Source organism: Coffea eugenioides, chromosome 2 (assembly GCF_003713205.1).
Source record: "Coffea eugenioides isolate CCC68of chromosome 2, Ceug_1.0, whole genome shotgun sequence".
In the NCBI taxonomy this organism is placed as follows: domain Eukaryota; kingdom Viridiplantae; phylum Streptophyta; class Magnoliopsida; order Gentianales; family Rubiaceae; genus Coffea; species Coffea eugenioides.
In genome coordinates, this window is record NC_040036.1 from 316,738 (window position 1) to 336,218 (window position 19,481).

At 37.7% G+C, this 19,481-nt stretch overlaps 2 protein-coding genes across 3 annotated transcripts; one reads left to right on the forward strand and one right to left on the reverse strand.

Moving 5' to 3' along the window:
- Positions 1-1,108: 1,108 nt before the first annotated feature.
- LOC113760252 (serine/threonine-protein kinase TIO) lies at positions 1,109-11,057 on the forward strand. The gene is made up of 23 exons (XM_027302808.1): positions 1,109-1,292; positions 1,623-1,754; positions 1,852-1,926; positions 2,096-2,188; positions 2,281-2,355; positions 2,484-2,576; positions 2,810-2,873; positions 3,007-3,091; positions 3,472-3,544; positions 3,628-3,696; positions 3,797-3,877; positions 3,958-4,039; positions 4,107-4,253; positions 4,846-4,984; positions 5,722-5,890; positions 6,146-6,244; positions 6,331-6,879; positions 7,554-8,708; positions 8,967-9,200; positions 9,396-9,539; positions 9,667-9,747; positions 9,875-10,063; positions 10,634-11,057. The coding sequence occupies exons 2-23, from the start codon at positions 1,665-1,667 to the stop codon at positions 10,883-10,885; spliced, it is 4,038 nt and encodes a 1,345-aa protein (XP_027158609.1). The 5' UTR covers positions 1,109-1,292; positions 1,623-1,664; the 3' UTR covers positions 10,886-11,057.
- Positions 11,058-12,180: 1,123 nt separating this feature from the next.
- Positions 12,181-16,837, reverse strand: LOC113762227 (serine/threonine-protein phosphatase 4 regulatory subunit 2). 2 transcript variants are annotated; one of them, XM_027305583.1, is made up of 8 exons: positions 16,694-16,831; positions 16,412-16,582; positions 15,939-16,016; positions 14,757-14,805; positions 14,525-14,621; positions 14,115-14,167; positions 13,372-13,434; positions 12,181-12,803 (listed from the first exon to the last, which is right to left on the reverse strand). In XM_027305583.1, exons 2-8 carry the CDS (start codon positions 16,510-16,512, stop codon positions 12,513-12,515), a joined length of 732 nt encoding a protein of 243 aa, XP_027161384.1. In that variant the 5' UTR covers positions 16,513-16,582; positions 16,694-16,831; the 3' UTR covers positions 12,181-12,512. The 2 variants fall into 2 exon arrangements, with proteins under 2 accessions (XP_027161384.1, XP_027161385.1); XM_027305584.1 differs by having other exon boundaries at positions 12,639-12,766; positions 16,694-16,837.
- Positions 16,838-19,481: the final 2,644 nt, after the last annotated feature.

Here is a 19,481-nt window from a genome sequence, read left to right on the forward strand (position 1 = left end):
AAAAAAAAAATGCTGAAACTGAACCTTTTTAGACATTCAGATGTTTTGAGTGTTTGATAAATGAAAATTCATCAATAGAATTATTTCAACTATCTTATCTTATTTACCAAATCTACAATTGTTTGTTAATTATATTCAAAATTCTTATCTAATTAACCAATCTAACATTTTCTATTTTACGGTTTTTTGTTTCTCTTTTCTCCCTTTTTAGTGACTTTCACTTCTTCTCCATACTCATTATATAATATATTTCATCTTTTATATTAATTTAATTTAAAAATAAATATTATTCATAGCTAACATTAAATTGTAGGTTCTATTTTTATTTTTGAATGAAAATATATAAGGGCAAAATTGTTAAATTAAACTTATTAAGCATTCAATTATAAATATTTATCAAACAGCATAAATAGGTTTAGCATTAAAATTCAGACATTCATATATTTCTTTTCAGTGTTTAAAATTCAGCAAATTAATTGTTTCAGTATTCAGATTTCAGAATCATTCCCATTCTTTTTTTCACCTATCTTTTTCCTTTAATCTCCGTAATTATTATATTTAATATATTTTATTTGGGTAGGTATTTAGCATTTTAGATTTGGTAATAAGTCAACTTTTGAAAAGAAAAAATGCATCATAACGAATAAAGATGTGTACTTTAATAAATGTAGGTGTATATCTAAATTTGAAGATTTAAATTGATACATATGCACATATATCATACGTGCACATAAGGATAAATTCATAATTCTAATTGCAATATAGATATTTTTATGGTTTATAAACATTAACTCATGTATCCCATTTACAAATTTCTAAAAGATTTTTTCACTTTTCCTAAATTTCTTTTTTTTGTAATTTCAAAATTTCCCTAATAAATGTAGGGGGAGGTGTCGGGACGGAAATTGGGTCCCAAAAAGAGAAGTATAGAAATGTTTTAATAGGAACAAAGGGCCCCACTACCCAGCGGAGCAGCAGCCACGAGCGGGAAAAGTTGCAGCCCCCAAACATTTCAAAAACACAAGAAGTTCTCGGGGTCGGCCTCAAAATTACCTCAAACAAACGCACTTGTTTTCTAATTTTATTTTTTTTTTGGTTTAATTGCTCTCCCTCTCTCTCTCTCTCACACACACACACACACACACAAAGCTCTGCAAAAATCAAACGTAGTTCATTTACTGATTCATCTGCTTCGTACCGACCACGATTTGGAGAATACTACTGCTGCTGCTGCTCTTTAATCTTCTACATGCCAAGCTAACTCCGTCTCTAGTTACCCACTCAGTATCGATGTAAGAATTTATCCACTTTTTTTCTTTTTTTTTTCTTTTTTGGGTTGCTTCGCTACTGTCTATTTGTCTGGATAGAGATTTGCTCCTATGGAGTTTTTTCAGTAACTTTTTTTTTTATTTAAAGCGATTGAAATGTCTGGATGAAAGAATGCTAAACTATGATGGCATGGTTGATGATTGAGATTGGTAGCATCTCGCCCAATGCACTTTTTTTAAAAAAAAAAACTAAATATCATACTAGTATTAAGATTCATTTGAGTCCACGAGATCATAATTCCTGCACCAGTTACCTTTCCGTGGTTCATTTGCTACTAGTAATTTGTTTTGCAGTAGAATTCGGTCGCCTCCCCCACAAAGTTTTAAGTTCAGAACATGTCCATCGAAAATTATCATGTGATAGAGCTCGTGGGCGAAGGCTCCTTTGGGAAGGTTTACAAGGGGAGGCGCAAATTTACTGGCCAGGTTTACCTCTCTCTCTTTCCTCCTAATTTCAAATTTTTATTTTCCCTCATCAAAAGCTTCTAATCTCATTCTGCTACTTTGTTGAATACTATCCCAGACTGTTGCAATGAAATTTATACCCAAGCACGGTAAAAGTGACAAGGACATCCACAATTTGAGACAAGAGATCGAGGTAACCTCTTTGTCCCTCTGTCCGCAATTTTTAACAGTCGCGTTTCCTTTCTTTTTTTTTTTTCTTTCTAATTGCTTATGAAATTATTATGGCGCTAAGATCAACTTCATATAACGGTTTATTTGGAGCTAAAGATATCTAATCATTCCCAGTATATACTACGTTGTAGATACTGAGAAAGTTGAAGCACGAGAATATCATTGAAATGTTAGATTCTTTTGAGAGCCCGCAAGAGTTTTGTGTTGTCACCGAATTTGCTCAGGCATGTTCAAGTCCTCTTTTATCTTCATAATTCTTTCTTTATGTCCACCTCCTCTGTCTCCGTGGTCGAAAAATTGCATTTCCTGATTACAGGGTGAACTGTTTGAAATTCTTGAAGATGACAAGTGTCTTCCCGAAGAACAAGTCCAAGCCATTGCAAAACAGTTGGTGAGCTCACTTCCTTTCATTTTTCACTTTCCAGTTTCTCTTATGACATCTGCAAGACAACCTGGTACCTCTTCTCGTTCTCCTGTCCAATCATGCTCCTCTATTAATTGCTGCTAAAAATTTTCCAGGTGAGAGCATTGCATTATTTACATTCAAATCGTATCATCCATCGTGATATGAAGCCGCAAAATATCCTCATTGGTGCTGGATCTATTGTCAAGGTTGGTCTGATACGAACCTTTGATTTGAAGTACTGCATGCTACTATGAGCCATGGAATTGACATTTTCCCATTTAACGACCGTCTTGATGCCAAATCTAATCGTGCTTTCTGATTTTCATATGTATTCATCGTTGCGGGGTTCCATTTCTTATTTTTGTGTGAGATTGACATTGTTTTCGGTTGTAGTGAACTGTTCCTAACCAATTCCCATCATTTTTTCCCCTTTCAAAAGCTTTGCGACTTTGGTTTTGCACGTGCAATGTCCACCAACACAGTTGTGCTGCGTTCAATAAAAGGTGAGTCTGGTTTCATCAATGAAGCACTGCTGTTAGATTCTATTCTCCTGTAGTTAACAACTGGTTTCACAAGCTGATCTCCTGAGGTATTTATGCTCTTATTTTTTATTTTGCTTTTCCAAATTTACATCAGGTACTCCACTCTACATGGCTCCAGAGTTGGTGCGTGAACAGCCCTACAACCACACTGCTGATTTGTGGTCTCTTGGAGTGATTTTGTATGTAACACCTATCAGTCTATTTTAGTTAGTGATGGTCCTCAGCCCGGTGGTTTATTTTAGTTAGTGAAGGTCTTGGGCCCAGTGGTTTGAACTAATGATTTTTCAGGGGACTTTATTCTCCTTAGATAGCCAATTTAAATCATCTGCATGTGATTCTTTTCTTTTACACAAACAGGTAACCAGAATTGTCTTTAGAAGAACTCAAATGGAAATGTTCTAAATGTTTGACCTGATAAATGTTTCAATGTTGTTAATAAAATTTACGCGACATTGCAATTTGGGCAACAGTTAGGCTCTGTTTCCTGTGTACCTGTGTAGGTTTTTCGCCTGGATGAATCCATTCTTGATTTTAACTAATTCTCTTGCAACTTATTCAGGTATGAATTGTTTGTAGGACAGCCTCCATTTTATACCAACTCAGTTTATGCTCTCATCCGTCACATTATTAAGGTGAATTAGCTGATTGCTGCATCCATGGTTTATTTGCAAGTGAAGTCCACTGAACTATAAATTCTACAAATTGTCTTTCCCAGGATCCAGTCAAATATCCAGACAACATGAGCTCAAATTTTAAAAGCTTCTTGAAGGGGTTGCTCAATAAGGTTGTATTCTGCCAAAACTGACTGTGCCTCCAACATATAATTGCTTTCCCATTTTCATGTATTCTTACTTTTACATATGGTAACTGAAATCACGGAACAGGTCCCGCAGAGTAGATTGACGTGGCCTGCTCTTCTTGAACATCCATTTGTCAAAGAAAGTACTATGGATGTGGATGAAAAGGTGCTTCCTTTTTCTGCGCATATAATCTTGGTTGTATTTCTTGTTCCAGTTGTTTGCATCTAACTCTCGATAACAAAAAGCAGATTCATGATCTGAGTAGTCCAGCAAGGGGACATAATGTAGCTCCAAAGACCAAAGTGTCAACTGTTGCAAGTCCCGAGAGTAAGACTTTCATCTACATCTTGAATTATTCATTTCCTTGAATTTATTTTAAGAGATCTGGTTATAGGCAAATCTCATTCTGTGGTCAATGGAGAAGGCGATGACCTTGACCCACATCCTGATGCTTTTTCAAAAAACCACACCTCAGCCGGTGGTGATTTGATAAAAGAGGAGTTCCCAGGTTTCCCAGGTTCTGTTGATGTTGTACAGTCAGGTATACAAAGTTCTCTATGATAGTACATGCCCAGTCCCTTTCTTTTTCTTTTTTTTTTCCCCTCTAAAGTTTAGAAAGTTTTTCCTTGTAAATATTTAGTTGATTTCTTTTTACTGAATTATTCTGCATGATGCCTTTGACTAGAGTACTGAGATTGATTTATACCGTAGACTGGGATTTTATGTTAATATTGCCTCTTTGTTACTCGTACATTTCGATTCAGTTTCTTTGGTTTGAAACAACCCAAACTAACAGAATTAGGAAAATTAAGAATACCAGGGATTGCCAGATTTGTATTCTTTATACGGTGGAGTATTCAAACATGCCTTTCTTCTTCTTTCTCTCCTTTTCCCCCTTGTGATAATTTAATCATTAATAGTCTCTGTATGAGCTTGATTTGTGCATGCTGATACTAATCTTCTTGGTAATTGAATGGTTTTGTGCTTCTCTCTCTCTCTCTCCTAAATCTCATTTAGATCTTCTCAAATTCAGATTCTTTGTCTATATGTTATAGTGGTTGACATTCTATAATTGCCGCATTATTTCTCATCAGCAAATAATGTAGACAACTGTAAGTTTATTCTTTGTTCAGGTTGTGAGGTGTTGGACCGACTTGAGAACCACTCTCGTACAGTTAAGGGTGCCCAAAAAATTGGTCAAGACCGTGAAGCATTATCGGTGATCTTGGTACCACTGAATAATTGGTGCAGTGGATCCCAGAATTCCTCCAGGTAGTTAAACGAGCATAATGAATGTTTTTAATCATCCTGTAAGTTTTGTTTCCCCGATCATGGAATGAAGGGTACTTATTTGGGTAAAAGTTAGTATTGTAATGTGTATAAAATTAAATTTATTCAGTTAGATCTGTCCTTTATCCAGTTGATGTGATAGTATCTCAGTTCCATTTTAGGTACTAGCAATTAAGCAGTCATTTTTTAATTTTTTAGATCGGATGCTGTGTTGACTTTAAATCTGCCTTTCATGCAATATGTAAAATTTTTGTATAGTCTTCACATAATTATTTCTGTGATAAAAATTTTGGATTTGTCAGCCCCCCCTAGTTACATTACTTCATCTATCTTAAGTGTCAGTCCCCGGTCCTACAGAATCACACACTTAGAGTGTAATAAACATTGCCTTTTCAATTTGGCATTTATTAAAGGTTAAGGTATTTGAAATGTGTACAAGTGAAATTGTTGGTATTGTAGCTTTTGACATATGTACCTTCCAGTTCGTTAATATTTCTGCATGAAAGTCTAGCATATAAGAAGTTATGCCCAAGATGTGACAATTGATATTCTTGTAGCTTTTGATGTATCTTCCAACCAGTTTGTCAGGATTACAAAATTAGTTTCATTTACTCATGAAAGTGAGGCATATATTGCCAGACATGTGACACATTCCTTTATAGATTATGGAAATTTGACCCATTATTAGTTGAATTTAGTTTTCCTGATCTTCTGCCCAGGGTTCAAGATGTTACATTGAATCAGTCACTCAGAATTCTCTCAAATATAGCAGCGGCTGGTGCATTTACTTTGAGTGGCATTGTTGATGAAGTAATTGTTCAGCTTCTTGGATTCAATTCTGATATACTTAAGCTAAAACCAAATGATGGTAATGACTTAATGGCCAAGGTAATTAGTGCGCTTTTCTTGAAGAACTTTTCCTTGTAGGCTTATCTTTCTTTTACTCTCAGTTACACCTACATTTGCAGAAAAAGATGGAGCTCAAGTTTAGATAATGTCTAAGAGGAAATTTTTAACTGAAATTCCTAAAATATGGAAACTTGTACAAATGAAGTTTTATTGTATTGCTGTCGGTGACACCTTTGTGCTGGCTGTCTTATGTTGGAAATTCATAATTGGTTCAACACTTAAATTCTTATGCAGAGCTTCTCAATCGTTAAAAAATTGTTAGATTCCTCTGAAAGCTGTAATGGAGGTTCATATTTCAAGCACTGGAAGACACTACTTGAACTATATTCACAGGTAATTTTGTCAAACAGAGAACAGCATTGACCTGTAGCTGCAGTTTATTGTCAATTTCTTTCTTCTCTTACATTAGCAAGATGTAGGTTGTTAGTTGTTTTGATGGGGTGTCCGGAAGAGCTCTGTATGAGTCAACAGCTTGCATTACTGTCATACTGTCAATAGCAGCACAGGCTCTCAAAACATTTGCAGCAACTTCAGCTCCTAGGGAGATATCTGCCTCCACCGTGGTAGATGAAAGGCTTGATCAAGTTCTGGAGCATGCCAAAACATCGGGTCTGGCAGAAATTTTATGCCTGTGCTTGGCAAAATCAGGCTCAAGTCTCATGTCAGGTTCCTCAAATTTGTTGCGAGCTGGTTGTGAAGCTTGTAGGGCTATTTGGTTACTAGTAAATGCATTTGAATTTCTTTCCTGCAAAGATAATGCTCGCCCATTTCCTCTATACTCATTGCGAAGCCATTCTCTATTTCAACTTGACATTTTGGGCTGTGGCCAAGGTTCTTTGTCAGAAACTGATTTAGCAGCAATTGTTGATGGAGTGACAAAAGCATTTATAAGATCCAAAGCAATACAGATTGCTATGTACTATTGTCTTCATCAACGTGTTGAGCCTACTTTGAGTGCTGCTGTTCAGGTGCTTATCTTGCTGAGTCTTGAGATTACATTTCTCATACTTTTTTGCATGTAGAGATTTTTGACATTTTCCCATGTCTAGATGCATTTTTCTCAGGGGTCCTTTTAACTCTTTTGACAACTTTCACGTTTTGGATATATTCATTAGCATCAGATATAAGTGTTTTTGACATTCTATGTTGGAGTATAGTTTATTGTGGCAAAGCACTTAACAAACTCTACTCTCATTTTCTTCTGGTAAAAATTTATCATCCAAGAGCATTCATGTGCCATTTTGGTTTGGAGTTGTTGTCTTTGACTCAGTCTTATTTCCAACTATATGACACAAGCTTGGCAGAGAATGCGTAGCCTTATTGCTAGTACAGTTTAAAGGTTGTCATTCTTTGTGGTTTTTATGGTTAATGTACACAATGTAATTGGACTACATTGATGAAGGGCATGTAACTTAAGCCAGAGGAAGCAACATTTTCTTTTAAAATCAACGTCTATGTGATTCCATTCAATTTAATGGAAACAAATTTATATATACAATTTTGTCAATCAGTTAACCATTAAATCGTGGAGTTGCTGCCTTCTGGTCCTTAAAGTATCAGTCTACTTAAGTAAATTTTTGTCCTGTACTTGTATATCTTTGATCTCATTCTTATCATGTGCAATGTGTACTTTTGACGTCAGCTCATCCTGAGGTTTTGCTTGACTAGTGGTACTGTTGCCAGTATTCTCTGTGGCCTGCCTACTTCTCTTCCTGTTACCACAGTTGTAAATGGGGGAGGAGATGGTACTATTGTTTCACAAATCTTCTCCATACTATCTTTTTGTTCTTCCTCAACCAAAGAAACACATGGAGGAGAAGCAGTTGAATTGAAATCAAAAGCAACTGATCCATACAACCTGGTTCAGCATTGCTGCCTTGTCATTAGTACAGTTGCACAAATCTTGAAGTTATCTGGACGAAATTGTGCGCTCTTAATGCTTACATCCTCTTCAAAAAAGCAGTTTTCTCGGCTCTCTCTCCTTGCACAACATTTTTCTTCCGACGAAAGGATGCAGTCAACATTTCCACCTTCTCGTTCTTCCGCAATGCTAGCATTTGCTTCAATTCTAAGTCTCGAAAATGGAGTTTCTGTTGAATCCACTGTTGCTGAGATAGCTGTGCCTTTAGTCCCACGGACTGCTACACTATGTGATTATCTCAAGGTTTTGCCATGTGAAGATAGTGCAGTAAGATACAACGTAGTTAGTGGCATGCTCTCCTATTGGCATGGCCTCAGGGATGGATGTGTTGGTCTATTAGAGTCCAGATTGAAATGGGGAGGACCATTAGCTGTTCAACAACTGTGTGCTTGTGGTATTCCCCAGCTTCTAATGGATGTGTTGTCAAACAATTTTGCACATAGTTCTTCTCAAATATCAAGCTGTACAGAAGATCATATTGGTCTTTCACCTGTCGGAGTTGTCTGGACACTTTCCTTAGTATGTCAATGCCTTTCTGGTGGAGTATCAATTTTTCGCCAGATTTTGCTAAGGAAAGAACACATCAAGTTGACCTCCGATTTAATATCTGATGCACATCTCAAGCTTGTCAGGTGTTGGAATGGGCCTGGTGGCAGGAAGGATGGGGTGAGAGATCTGATAAATGCAGTAGTTGATCTCTTGGCTTTTCCTCTTGTCGCTATACAGAGTGCTCCTGGTCCAGCTGCTACTGCTTCAGTTAACAGTGGATTCCTTCTTAATGTTGGTTCCCCTGGCGGAAGAGTATGTGCAGAAGACAAGGATATGGCGAAAGCAATAGAGGCAAATATGGGAAAGTATATTCAACTCCTCCTTGAGGTCAAGCTTATATCTTTCTCTCAAAATCTCTTTCCAAAAAATTGTCTTATTCTGTATTATATGATAGTGGTCTGTGAAATTATGAATATGGTAATTGTCATCTGTGTGAAAAATGTAGAAGTTGTTAAACCATTTCATTGAAATATTTGTTATCAACATCTGACAAATGATGCTCTTTACTGTTGCACTCTGATTGACATTGCCAATGTAGTGGTCTATGTTGAGTTTTTCTTAACAGGTTTGCTACATTGATGACAGATAGCAATTCCAGGAACTATATTACGGTGTTTGGAGCATATTGAATTGAAAGATGTGGCAAGGCCTGTTGCATTTCTTGCTAAAATGATAAGCCATCGACCTCTTGCAGTCCAACTTCTTGATTCGGGATTGCTGGATCCAAGTAGAATGAGAAGGTTGCTTGGTAGTTTGTGTCCCCGAGAAGTTACTTTGGATGTTCTCATGATTATATCAGATCTAGCTCGGATGGATAAGGTTATGCTCATTTGCATCCATATGGATCTTCTCCTAAATAGAGTAAAACTGCTATATTTGAAATTCATAGCAATTCGATCATAAGAAAACCTGTGCTTGTGGTACTGATAAGTTAGTTATGTTGTAGGAGTACAAACATAATGGATGTTATATGAAAACAAACAAATTGTCAATTACACTCCTCTTTGTATACAGGCTTTCTATCAGCATATTGATGGGGCTGACATTTTGGAGTTCTTGAAGGACTGTCTTACACATGAAGATCCTAATGTGCGTTCAAAGACATGTAGTGCTATAGGAAATATGTGTCGCCATAGCTCTTACTTCTACAGTTTACTGGTAATAGCACGTGTCACTTTTATTTCTATATTTTGTACCTACCATCGTAAGAGAACTGCTTTTTCAATTTGTTTATGTTGAGTTATTATATTATTGACTTATGAATGTATTTGGTTGTGTCTTGCAGGCAAAATATCATATTATTAATCTTTTAATTGATCGATGTGCTGATTCTGATAGGAGAACACGAAAATTTGCATGCTTTGCTGTAAGATATTTTTACCTTACATTTTCTAGTTGCTGTACTATCTATATCTTTTAATTTGCCACTTTGTTGCTTGAGCAACTAAGTATATGCTGGTACGCTACCTTATGAATATGAAACCCAACTCCAGATTGGGAATGCAGCCTATCACAATGACTTGCTGTATGAAGAGTTGAGGAAGTCCATTCCACAGCTTTCAAATCTGTTGCTTTCATCTGAGGAAGATAAAACGAAGGCAAATGCTGCTGGTGCATTGAGCAATCTTGTGCGTAATTCTGACAAGCTTTGTGAAGATATAGTTTCCAAAGGAGCAATGCAGGTTTTTCTCTGGACTTTGTTTGAAAAACCATTTATTGTCTTTTTGGAGGGAAATCTAAACCTTTGTCCTCAAATTTCATTAAGGTTTCTTACTTTCTTTTCGTGGCCTTCTGAGGCAAGTCTTAATGGAGTATTGATTCTTATAATGTGGACATGTACTTTTGGTATGTGACAATTGGATAACTTCTGATGCCAGACAATACTAGAGTTTGACTGGCATCAGAAGTATCAATTGGATAACTTTTGTTTCTGATCTGTGACTTGTCTTTCCAATATTTACATGATCTTCATTTGCTTTCTCAATTTTATTCTGAAGGACGATGCCCATATGAAGACAGCTTAACAAAATTATGGTACGGGATAACTACCCCCAGGGTACTTGAGGATTATCCCTCACATAACCCTGATGCCAGTCATACTAGAGTTTGTAATGGAACTAGCTTTGTTTCTGTTTTGTCTGCAGAAAAGTTTAGTGAAAGGCCTCAAATGGTGAAACCAAATTTGGTGAATACCACCCATCTACAAACACATTATTTGTGTTCTGAAGGAAGTTTGGCTTTTGTTGTTTCAGGCATTACTGAAGCTGGTTGCTGACTGTGCCACGGTGGCTCTGAACCCCAGCAGGAGAGATGCTATAACAGAGTCGCCTTTAAAGATAGCCCTCTTCTCATTGGCCAAGATGTGCGCGCATCCTCCGTGCAGACAATTTCTTTGCTCATCTGAGCTATTTCCTGCGATCAAGCGGCTGCGGCAATCACCAGAATCAACAATCTCCAAATATGCTTCTGTCATTATCAGCCAGGTTGCAGAAGTTTCGAGTTAGCAATTCAGCTGCAAGGGCTGATCTCTCCAGTTAGTTGAAGGAGGAGGATACCAGTGCAATCAATGTAAATATTTGTAATGAATCTACACTGAAATCTCATAGAATAAGCAGCTTTCTTTGTTTTAATGCACTCTCAATTTGACGGAAACCAATGGCAATCGCACATAATCAAATCCCCTGGCGTCCACACTGACTGGTTCTCTTTGTAGGGAAGCTAGCCGTCTATATACTCTACACGTGGTCCGCGATGCATATACCATTATTAGAGCTGTAAACGAACCGAATTGAACCGAGTATCTCATGTTTGAGCTCTGTTCGTTAAGCAGTTCGAACAACGTTCGTGTTCGTTCGTTAATTTTCGAACTCCAAACCTGTGTTCGTGTTCGGTTCGTTAAGTAAAATTCGTGTTCGAGTTCGAGTTCGAGTTCGAGTTCGGCTCGTTTAACATAAACGAGCCGTTCGCGAACATGTTCGAAATGCTCGAATCCAAATTATTTTATGCCTTAAATATGCCATGCAAATTATTAATCATTCTAAAAAATAATTAAAGCACTAAGTGACTAAATTCTATTATTCATTAACTATATAACTAACATTAACATAAAAACAACAAATAAAACAAAGAAATTTGCCCTCTAAATATAAAAGTCCAGCCATAAAATTAACCCTAAAATTTGTTAAATGATAATTATGTCTATGTTCGCGAACGTTCGTTAAAACTCGCGAACATGTTCGTGTTCGCGAACGTTCGTTTAGCATGTTCGCGAATGTTCGTTAAAACTCGCGAACATGCTCGTGTTCGATCGATTATTAATCGAACAAAAAAATTCGTTCGAACTCGGTTCGTTTAAAATTTCGAACGAGCCTTTCACGAACACGAACGAGCCGAAACGAACCGAGCTACCGAACAGCTCGGTTCGTTTAACAGCTCTAACCATTATACAGCCTTCTCACCCATGGAGATGACTAGGTTTAGCCAAAGGCTAATATTTGAGACGCATGCAATTTCGCACTACGTAGCCGATTAGGATTTGACTGCGCAACCATCAGCCTCATCCCAATGCTCAGAAGTCAAAAGGCCTGCAACAGTTTCTAACTAAAGCTACGTTGGACTCCCGAACCGCTCGACCAAAAAAGACATGCTCAGCATTACATCAAGAATCCACATGGCCTGGGCTTAACGACCCCAAAAAAAAATGGAAAAAAGAAAAAAGAACGCTGGTAACTTTCTCTTCATTTTTCTCTCCTGCATCATATGGGTCAAAATAATTCCAAAGGTTTCACACAATCAGCAATTCGAGAAATGCTTCGCTAAACCAAAGATTTCCATTACTTCAGAAGGGCCAACTAGACAACTACAAATTTGACATCGCCAACTAAACATAAAAATTGTACAGGTTGAGAGATTAATCAACGTGCTCTCTTCATCCCAATTTTACCAAAAAAAAAAAAAAGTTCCGGACCTTACAAGTTTACCAAGTCATTATGTGCGCAGTCATGGCTCCTTCAGAAAGGCCAACCTAATGCACTAGCCACCACAAAGCTAAAACCACCCACCCCACCTCCCCACCCCAAAAAAAAAAAAAACCCCAAATTGGGGTTTCCGGAACTGGACTTGTGGTGGATGTCAGATACTGGTAGATTCTGAATCACAAGTAGGTGTAGAATTTGTCTCTGATGATCTAACTATTTCTTCGAAGGTTTCCATGTCAATTGTCATATCCTCGTCAGCCTCAGAAGCCTGAACTTCTGTCATTATTTCATCCTTGTCGCCTCCCAAAGGTTGGACACCATTTTGCGTGGATTCCAATTTAGCATTGGGCTCCTCATTTTCTCTTCCCCCTGTAGTCAATCTCGGGTCAGATGTTCCAGGACAGAGATCTGTAGAGATGGTCAACACAGATGTCACCAACAAATTCTGCATCAATCCAGAAAATTAGTTATTTAAACAGATTGAACAGGTACAGACAAACTGAATGTCTAATCCAATAAGATTGCATTGGGAAAGATGAGCTACATCAACATATTAAGCTTATGACTAGAATGATGCATCGGGAAAGATGAGTTACATCAACATCTTAAGCTTATGACTAGAATGACCACACTTAAATTAAATTTTCAATTTATGCTGTGAAAAGTCACCTGCATCCATTTAGGCTATAAACAGCTAATCTTGGCAACAAAAGTTAGAACAGTAAGCCGTTTGAGGCTCCAAAAATTAAAATCTCCCATCCCGCACATAAAAGTTTAGTAAACAACCCATTTATAAAAGGTTGTCCTCCACACATTGCAGCGTATCCAGGTCAAACGCATCCCAACTAACAAGAGTACGATTTCACTGACACTGGACCTCAACTTTCAAAAGTACATGCACATTAGGGTAGTGACTAGCTATATGGAATTCAATGATGTTCAAAAACCTGAGGAGAACCCCCAACAAGAAATCAGTAGCCAGAAAAAATATTAGGAAAAATATGGATTCCTACCTTTTCCAGGGCCAAGGCAAGCTTTGAAAGATTGGGATAAATGGTTCTTGCTGCCAACAAAATCTGCTAAGAATCAGATCTTTAGAAGGCAGTTTAGAATAATAATCAACTTTTACAGTGGAATCAGATTAGGATTCAGAAATTAACATAGGACCTCAGATAACTTAGCAGCTATAGTGAAAGCTGATATTCAAAGTGAAAAGTTCAGGTCAAACACAAAACTTGCCAACCTACTTGTACAATAATTATAAAAATTGACTGAGAAAATCTTTTATTAGGCTGAACAACAGCAACCTACCATCAACAGTTATATTATTGCCTGTACCAAAAAGAATGTTGCTTGCTGAGGGCCTTCTAGTTACACTATATCGGCTAGGAAGAAAGTGTCTCCAATTGCTTTGAAACCAATATAAAACTTCTCCTTATTTCAAATTATCAAGTAAATTCACAACATGGAGAGAGGACTGATTGATTAGCACTTATAATCCTGCTGTCTCAACAGTCGATGACATCCACATATAAGCACTGTATTTTGCTAGAGTACAGACAAAATAGTACTTTCAGAACTTCCACAAAAAAATTTCAGGAAGAAGAAGCACAAAAAACATAGCAAAGCATGGCCAACTTTGATAGCAACACGGTAGAAATCTCACCAACAGAGAAATGTAAGAACAACAACAGATAAAAGGGTGGCAGAAGATGTATAAGAAGACATAATTTTGATATGAAGCAAAAACTATTACCTCGCAAACCCTCTGTAGTGTAAATGGAGGGCCCTCAACAAAGCTCTGAAGAGCTGCAAAACAGTATATTATCATGACATGAATACATGCTTCAAACGGAAAGCACCACTCCAACATGATTTATGCCATCCGCTTAAGCTCAAGTTTACCATTTAAAAGTCTCCATTCTCTACCCACAAGAAAAATCAAGAACTAGAGAAATCAGATCCTAGAGGAGTGCAACGAATCAAATATCCTATATACTTTCAACAATACAAGTTCACAAAAAAGTAAGTGTTTTTTGCCCCACAAGAGTTACTTATGTTATGAAGAATATGTGCTTATGTTGGGTATTTTATAAAAGTTAGAACTGGCAAGAACCTAAGCAAGAAAGAAGCAAAAAGAAAAAAGGCATATGACTGTGGAAATACCATCATCCAACCTTTTCACCAACTCAAGGAAGGTCTCTCCCATTGAAGAAATTTGTTGCTCACTACTTAATTTTGCCTCTGGGTATTGAGATAGGACCTTCACAACAAATGCAAAAAACTTATCACAAATATTCTCTGGAGTGGAAAGGATGAGAAAAGCAAGAATAAAACCTAATAGCAAATCATTTCTAGCAACTTCCACACCTTAACAGCCAGGCTTACGTGCCCATACCTGCTTGAGATAGAAGGACAGCATACCCTTCAATTTGTCCCATTCATGCCTGCAATAGAAATATGTCCAGATGAGATGCAGCAGCTCAGTTCCCTTGGAACAAATTGAAATAGTCAATACACCATTATATGAATTAACTTGCAAAAACCAAGAAAAAAGTTTTGGATTCATTAGAATCCAAAGCTAGTAGCTAAAATGACAGCCAATATTGGCACTTAAGTAGAGGCATTCTAGTAGCAATTGCCCCAAATGTGTTGGTGGCTTGCTGATTCTACGGTTATTTTAGACATAATATGATCCTAGTAGTTAGCTCCATCTTTCCAAAGGCAATGGCTTAGATTTGTTAGTAGTATAAAAAGTTTGGCTAAGATATAAGGCACTTGGCATAAGATATAAAAAGTTTGGCTAGAACAACAGATGCTGAAACAGTGAAAGAATGTGGCCAATCATAGCCCAAACACAGTTTCTGGCAAATGGTAATCTTGCAGCATCGGTGTTAATAGAATTGTACATCGAGAGTGACATGGTCTTATACTGCATCTTCCACAAAAAATCAGACTAGATCAGACTGGAACACGGTACTGTTTCCGTAATACAAGAACAGCATAACACTTGGAAAAGGTCAAAGCTCTTGCTAGTGATGTTTATGCATAATAAGATGATTTTCTATAATCATGTGATCATAATTAGTATATATTTCCAAGAGCAGACATCATGAGATAGACTAGATCAACAAAATTGAGTTATGCATTCGGCAGAGTAATACAATCAAAGAAATGGTATTCAATTGGTCTGAGGATATACAAATGGAACAGAATCAATAAGCACAAAACAGACTAACTAAGCATACTGTTTAGCCTAATGTTCAGTTTTCCTATGCCTTCATTGGAGCTCAGATGTTCACAGACCAAGAGGTTAGTCCACCTCCTTTTTTTTTTTTTAATAATAACACAAACAACTGTGAGCAGCCCTAATAGTTTGCATAAAGTCATCCATACATAACAAGAAATAAAGAAAAGACAAATCAGTGTTCCATCACAAGGAATGGCAAGCTTAATGAATATATTGACTCCTCTCAAGCCACAAAATTACTAATCTTAAAAGGCAAAACAGCTAAGCATTAAGAAGAACTCTTTAAGATCATCGAGTACAACCACAAAATGGGACAAGAAAAGTCCATACCAAAACTTCCCAGTGGCGGCAATTACTTCGAGAATGTGTCTTACTTGTTCTTCTGAAAACTCGTGCTGGGGCTTGATGCTATTAGATCAACAAAAGAGGAGAATGCTCACATGAAAATGGGGAAATACAAAAAAAAAGTATAGGGAAGATCAGAAATTTCAGTTGGACTTTTGTAACATTATTAAATATTAAGAAACAAGGAACTGGAAGCCCTTGCTATGAAGATGACGCTCACAAGCGTGATCGATTACAGCAGAAAAGAAAATGAAAAAAAAAAAAAAAAAAAAAGTAGGCTTCCCTGCCACCGTGAACGAAGCATGTTTTTCCACAGATTGTTTCAGACTGAATACCTCAAAGCGGCCCCAGAAGGTGGCCCCTATTGGTATCTTCAGTCTCCAAATTCCAATAGATACAAAGCATAACTTATGGAATCCAGCAATAAAATTTGCAATAGCAAGAAACATGATTTATACCCGTGATTTGGGAGATGAGAAACGGAAGTGTCGTGGTTCTGGTCTACTGCAAGATTTGAATTCTGGGAAGTTTCACTTGCTTCTGCTGTTGCCTCCGCCATTGTGGATCTGGGGGCTTCCAAGAAGATGACCAAGTATGAAATTCTACCAAGTACCAACCCGCCGATGGCACTATTTAAAACAAAAAAAAAAGGTAGAGGACATTGCTGACATTAAATGAAATTATGTAATTAGCATTCACAAACATTAAAAAAAGTATCACGATTGAGATAGTAGTATCACCTGAGAAAGCAAAGTAAGCGAGGAGGGAGGGGGATCAGATAGTGGCGACGGAGAAGAGTCCTCCCCACCCACCCCCACCACTTTTGACTAATTAATTTTAGTGAGTGTTATCCCTCCCTGCAATTGGGATGTTCTACACGCTTTCGAATGGAGTGACCTTCCTTCTCTTTCTACCAAATATAAGAAGCAAATACTCTCTCATCCGACTTTGATAGTCAGCCTCGTTTCCTTTTTCATCTGTCCAAGTTATTTTCCACCTTCTAATAATTAATTAAAGAAGAATAGTAAAGTCATCGTTTCCAACGGTAATTAATTTGATATATGTCTTGAATGAATGGTGTAATATATCATCATTATTATCGTTATTTTTTTTTTTTTTTTTTCAAAAGTCATTCATTTATATCATCAAAATCTTTGATACATACAAAGACATGTACATACTAGCTGGCAACTGCCAGATAATCAGTTTGTGCAGCCGTAGAGGTCCACACAGGGAAGCTATTCTTCCACCTAGTTTCGTTGATAAGGTTAGTGGCGAATTTCACCAAACCATGACTACATGTGTTGATTTCTCGCTTAACAAAGGAGAAAGTACAACGCCAAAAGGAGCTACTTAATGTCCTGATATCTCTCAGGATAATGTTGATGTCAGATAGGTCTTCACTCCAGTGGTTTAATTTGTCAACCAGAACTTTGCAGTCAGAAAGTAGCAAGATGGACGTCCAATTTTCCTTCAATGCTTTGAGCAAGGCAGTTCTGATAGCATGAGCTTCCAAGGTTGCAGCCTCTCCTTTTAAAGAGGTTGGGATTGACCATGTAGAGATTAGATTGCCCTTATTGTCTCTAGCTGCTATACCAATACCAAACTTGTCTCTTCGTTGGTCCACTGCTGCATCTGTGTAAATGATAGTCGAGTGCTGCTGTTGGAGTTCCGCAGTCTTATCATGACTATTCAACACAGAAGTGTTTTCTGGTTTGTCACAAGTGTTTAGGAGGTTTGCCTCTTTAAACTCAAACCAATCCGCCATGGCATATTGGGAGTTTCGGTAACCTTCCTGGTTGATCAAGTTAAAGTTCCAATTATTTCTTGCCTTCCAGATATGCCAGAGTAGGTTGGTTGTCATTTCAATGTGAGCTTTGCCATCTGCCCTTTCTCTAGCCTGTTGTAAGCTCTCCCACCATGACCAAAAGCTTCCTTTCAAATGTTCCAGACCATCCCATTGGATAGGGAAGGTCTTCCAAATCTGCTCACTTGTCCTGCAAAAGAAGAGGAGGTGTTCTAATGTTTCTGCACTTTCCCCACATCTCCTGCACCAAGGTTCTCCTTTTCCTGTTCTTTTGAAAATATTGTCGTGGGTGGGAAGGATGTCATGTAGACATTTCCACAGGAAGTGTTTAACCTTGTGCTTAATATTGAGGTCCCAAACCTGATGCCAAATTCTGGAATTCTGCTTATTCTTACTAGTGCTTTCCTGTTGTTCCATCTGGTGAGAGCAGTTCTACATTCTTTCACCTTCTTAGCTACCTTAAAGCCTCTGGAACCCTCTATCTGCTTATTCCAAGCATTTCTCACTATTCCTTCCACCTCAAAATACTGGAGCCATCTAGCATCAAAATGAAACCTCCTTCTTGCCTTTTTGGGTTCAGGATTTGAGTCTAAGAGCACCATACTATGATCAGAAGCTTGGTTCTCTAAATGCATTACCTTGGCTGACGGAAATGTAGTGACCCATGCAACACTTCCCAACGCTCTATCCAGTCTTTCCTTGACTAATCTTGCATTGTCCCATGAATTACTCCATGTCCAAGGAAGACCTTCATATCCCAGATCAACATACTCATTGGTGTTGATAAACCCCCTAAAGTCCTTAAAGGACCAACTGCTCCTAATCCTACCTCCCCACTTCTCATCGTTAGAAACGATATCATTGAAGTCACCAATAATGACTACATTCTTTCCCCATATCTGCCTTCTATGATTCAAAAATTCCCACTGCGCTCTCCTTACCTGGTCATCTGTGCTTGCATACAAACATACACACCACCATGCATCATACTCATTACTAGTAGGTATCTTAAATTCAATGGTGATATGAGTGAACAAAATTTTTTCTATCTTCAATTCATTTTTCCACATAATAGCTAGCCCTCCTGCTCTTCCATTCGGGTTCACAAAAAACAACTTGTCATATCTAAGTTTTTTTTTGAATTTTTCCATAAAACTGTTTTTATTCTTAGTTTCACAAAGATAAACTAAATCAGGGGAGTGAAGGCCAATTACCTCCTTCAGATAGGGAATAACCAAGGGGCTCCCTGCACCTTGGCAATTCCACGCCAATACTCTCATATGGTACTTGGAGACCATTTGAGGTTGGCCTCCTCCACCTTCGAGTCTTGGTTCTCTGGGGTGTCTTCTGATGTTCTGCACTTTTTCCCAAGTTGCTCATCCTCCAAACTATAATCTCCATCCTCATCTCTGAGAGCAAATTTCCTCTTGCTTGTTTCCCCTGATGTTTCATTGTTAACCGTCTTAGGGGGGGGTTCTGTTTTGCAGGTTTTTGCTCCCTCTTCTGGTGCATTTGATTTCTGTTCTGGTTTTGATTTTCTTAGGGCCAGTAGGGGAAGTCCCTGGATGTACCTGGAGGTTAGCTTTTGGTCCTTCCTGCATTAACTGGGTTTGAGTTAAACTATCCTTGAGCTTCGTCATTATACTTTGACTTGGCCCCTCACTTATGTCCATACATTCCACCTCAGTGTGCTCCTCAGTCATTTGGCCCATCATTATTAT

Bases quoted from the DNA above. Each gene is read 5' to 3' on its own strand.
- LOC113762227 (XM_027305583.1), bottom strand. From the start codon at position 16,512: ATGGCGGAGGCAACAGCAGAAGCAAGTGAAACTTCCCAGAATTCAAAT. The intron at 14,806-15,938 runs GTATGGACTTTT...TTTCTATTGCAG, and splicing joins GCCGCCACTGGGAAGTTTTG to GCATGAATGGGACAAATTGA. The intron at 13,435-14,114 runs GTAATAGTTTTT...GATTCTTAGCAG, and splicing joins CACTACAGAGGGTTTGCGAG to ATTTTGTTGGCAGCAAGAAC.
- LOC113760252 (XM_027302808.1), top strand. From the start codon at position 1,665: ATGTCCATCGAAAATTATCATGTGATAGAGCTCGTGGGCGAAGGCTCC. The intron at 1,927-2,095 runs GTAACCTCTTTG...ACTACGTTGTAG, and splicing joins ATTTGAGACAAGAGATCGAG to ATACTGAGAAAGTTGAAGCA. The intron at 9,748-9,874 runs GTAAGATATTTT...ACCCAACTCCAG, and splicing joins GAAAATTTGCATGCTTTGCT to ATTGGGAATGCAGCCTATCA.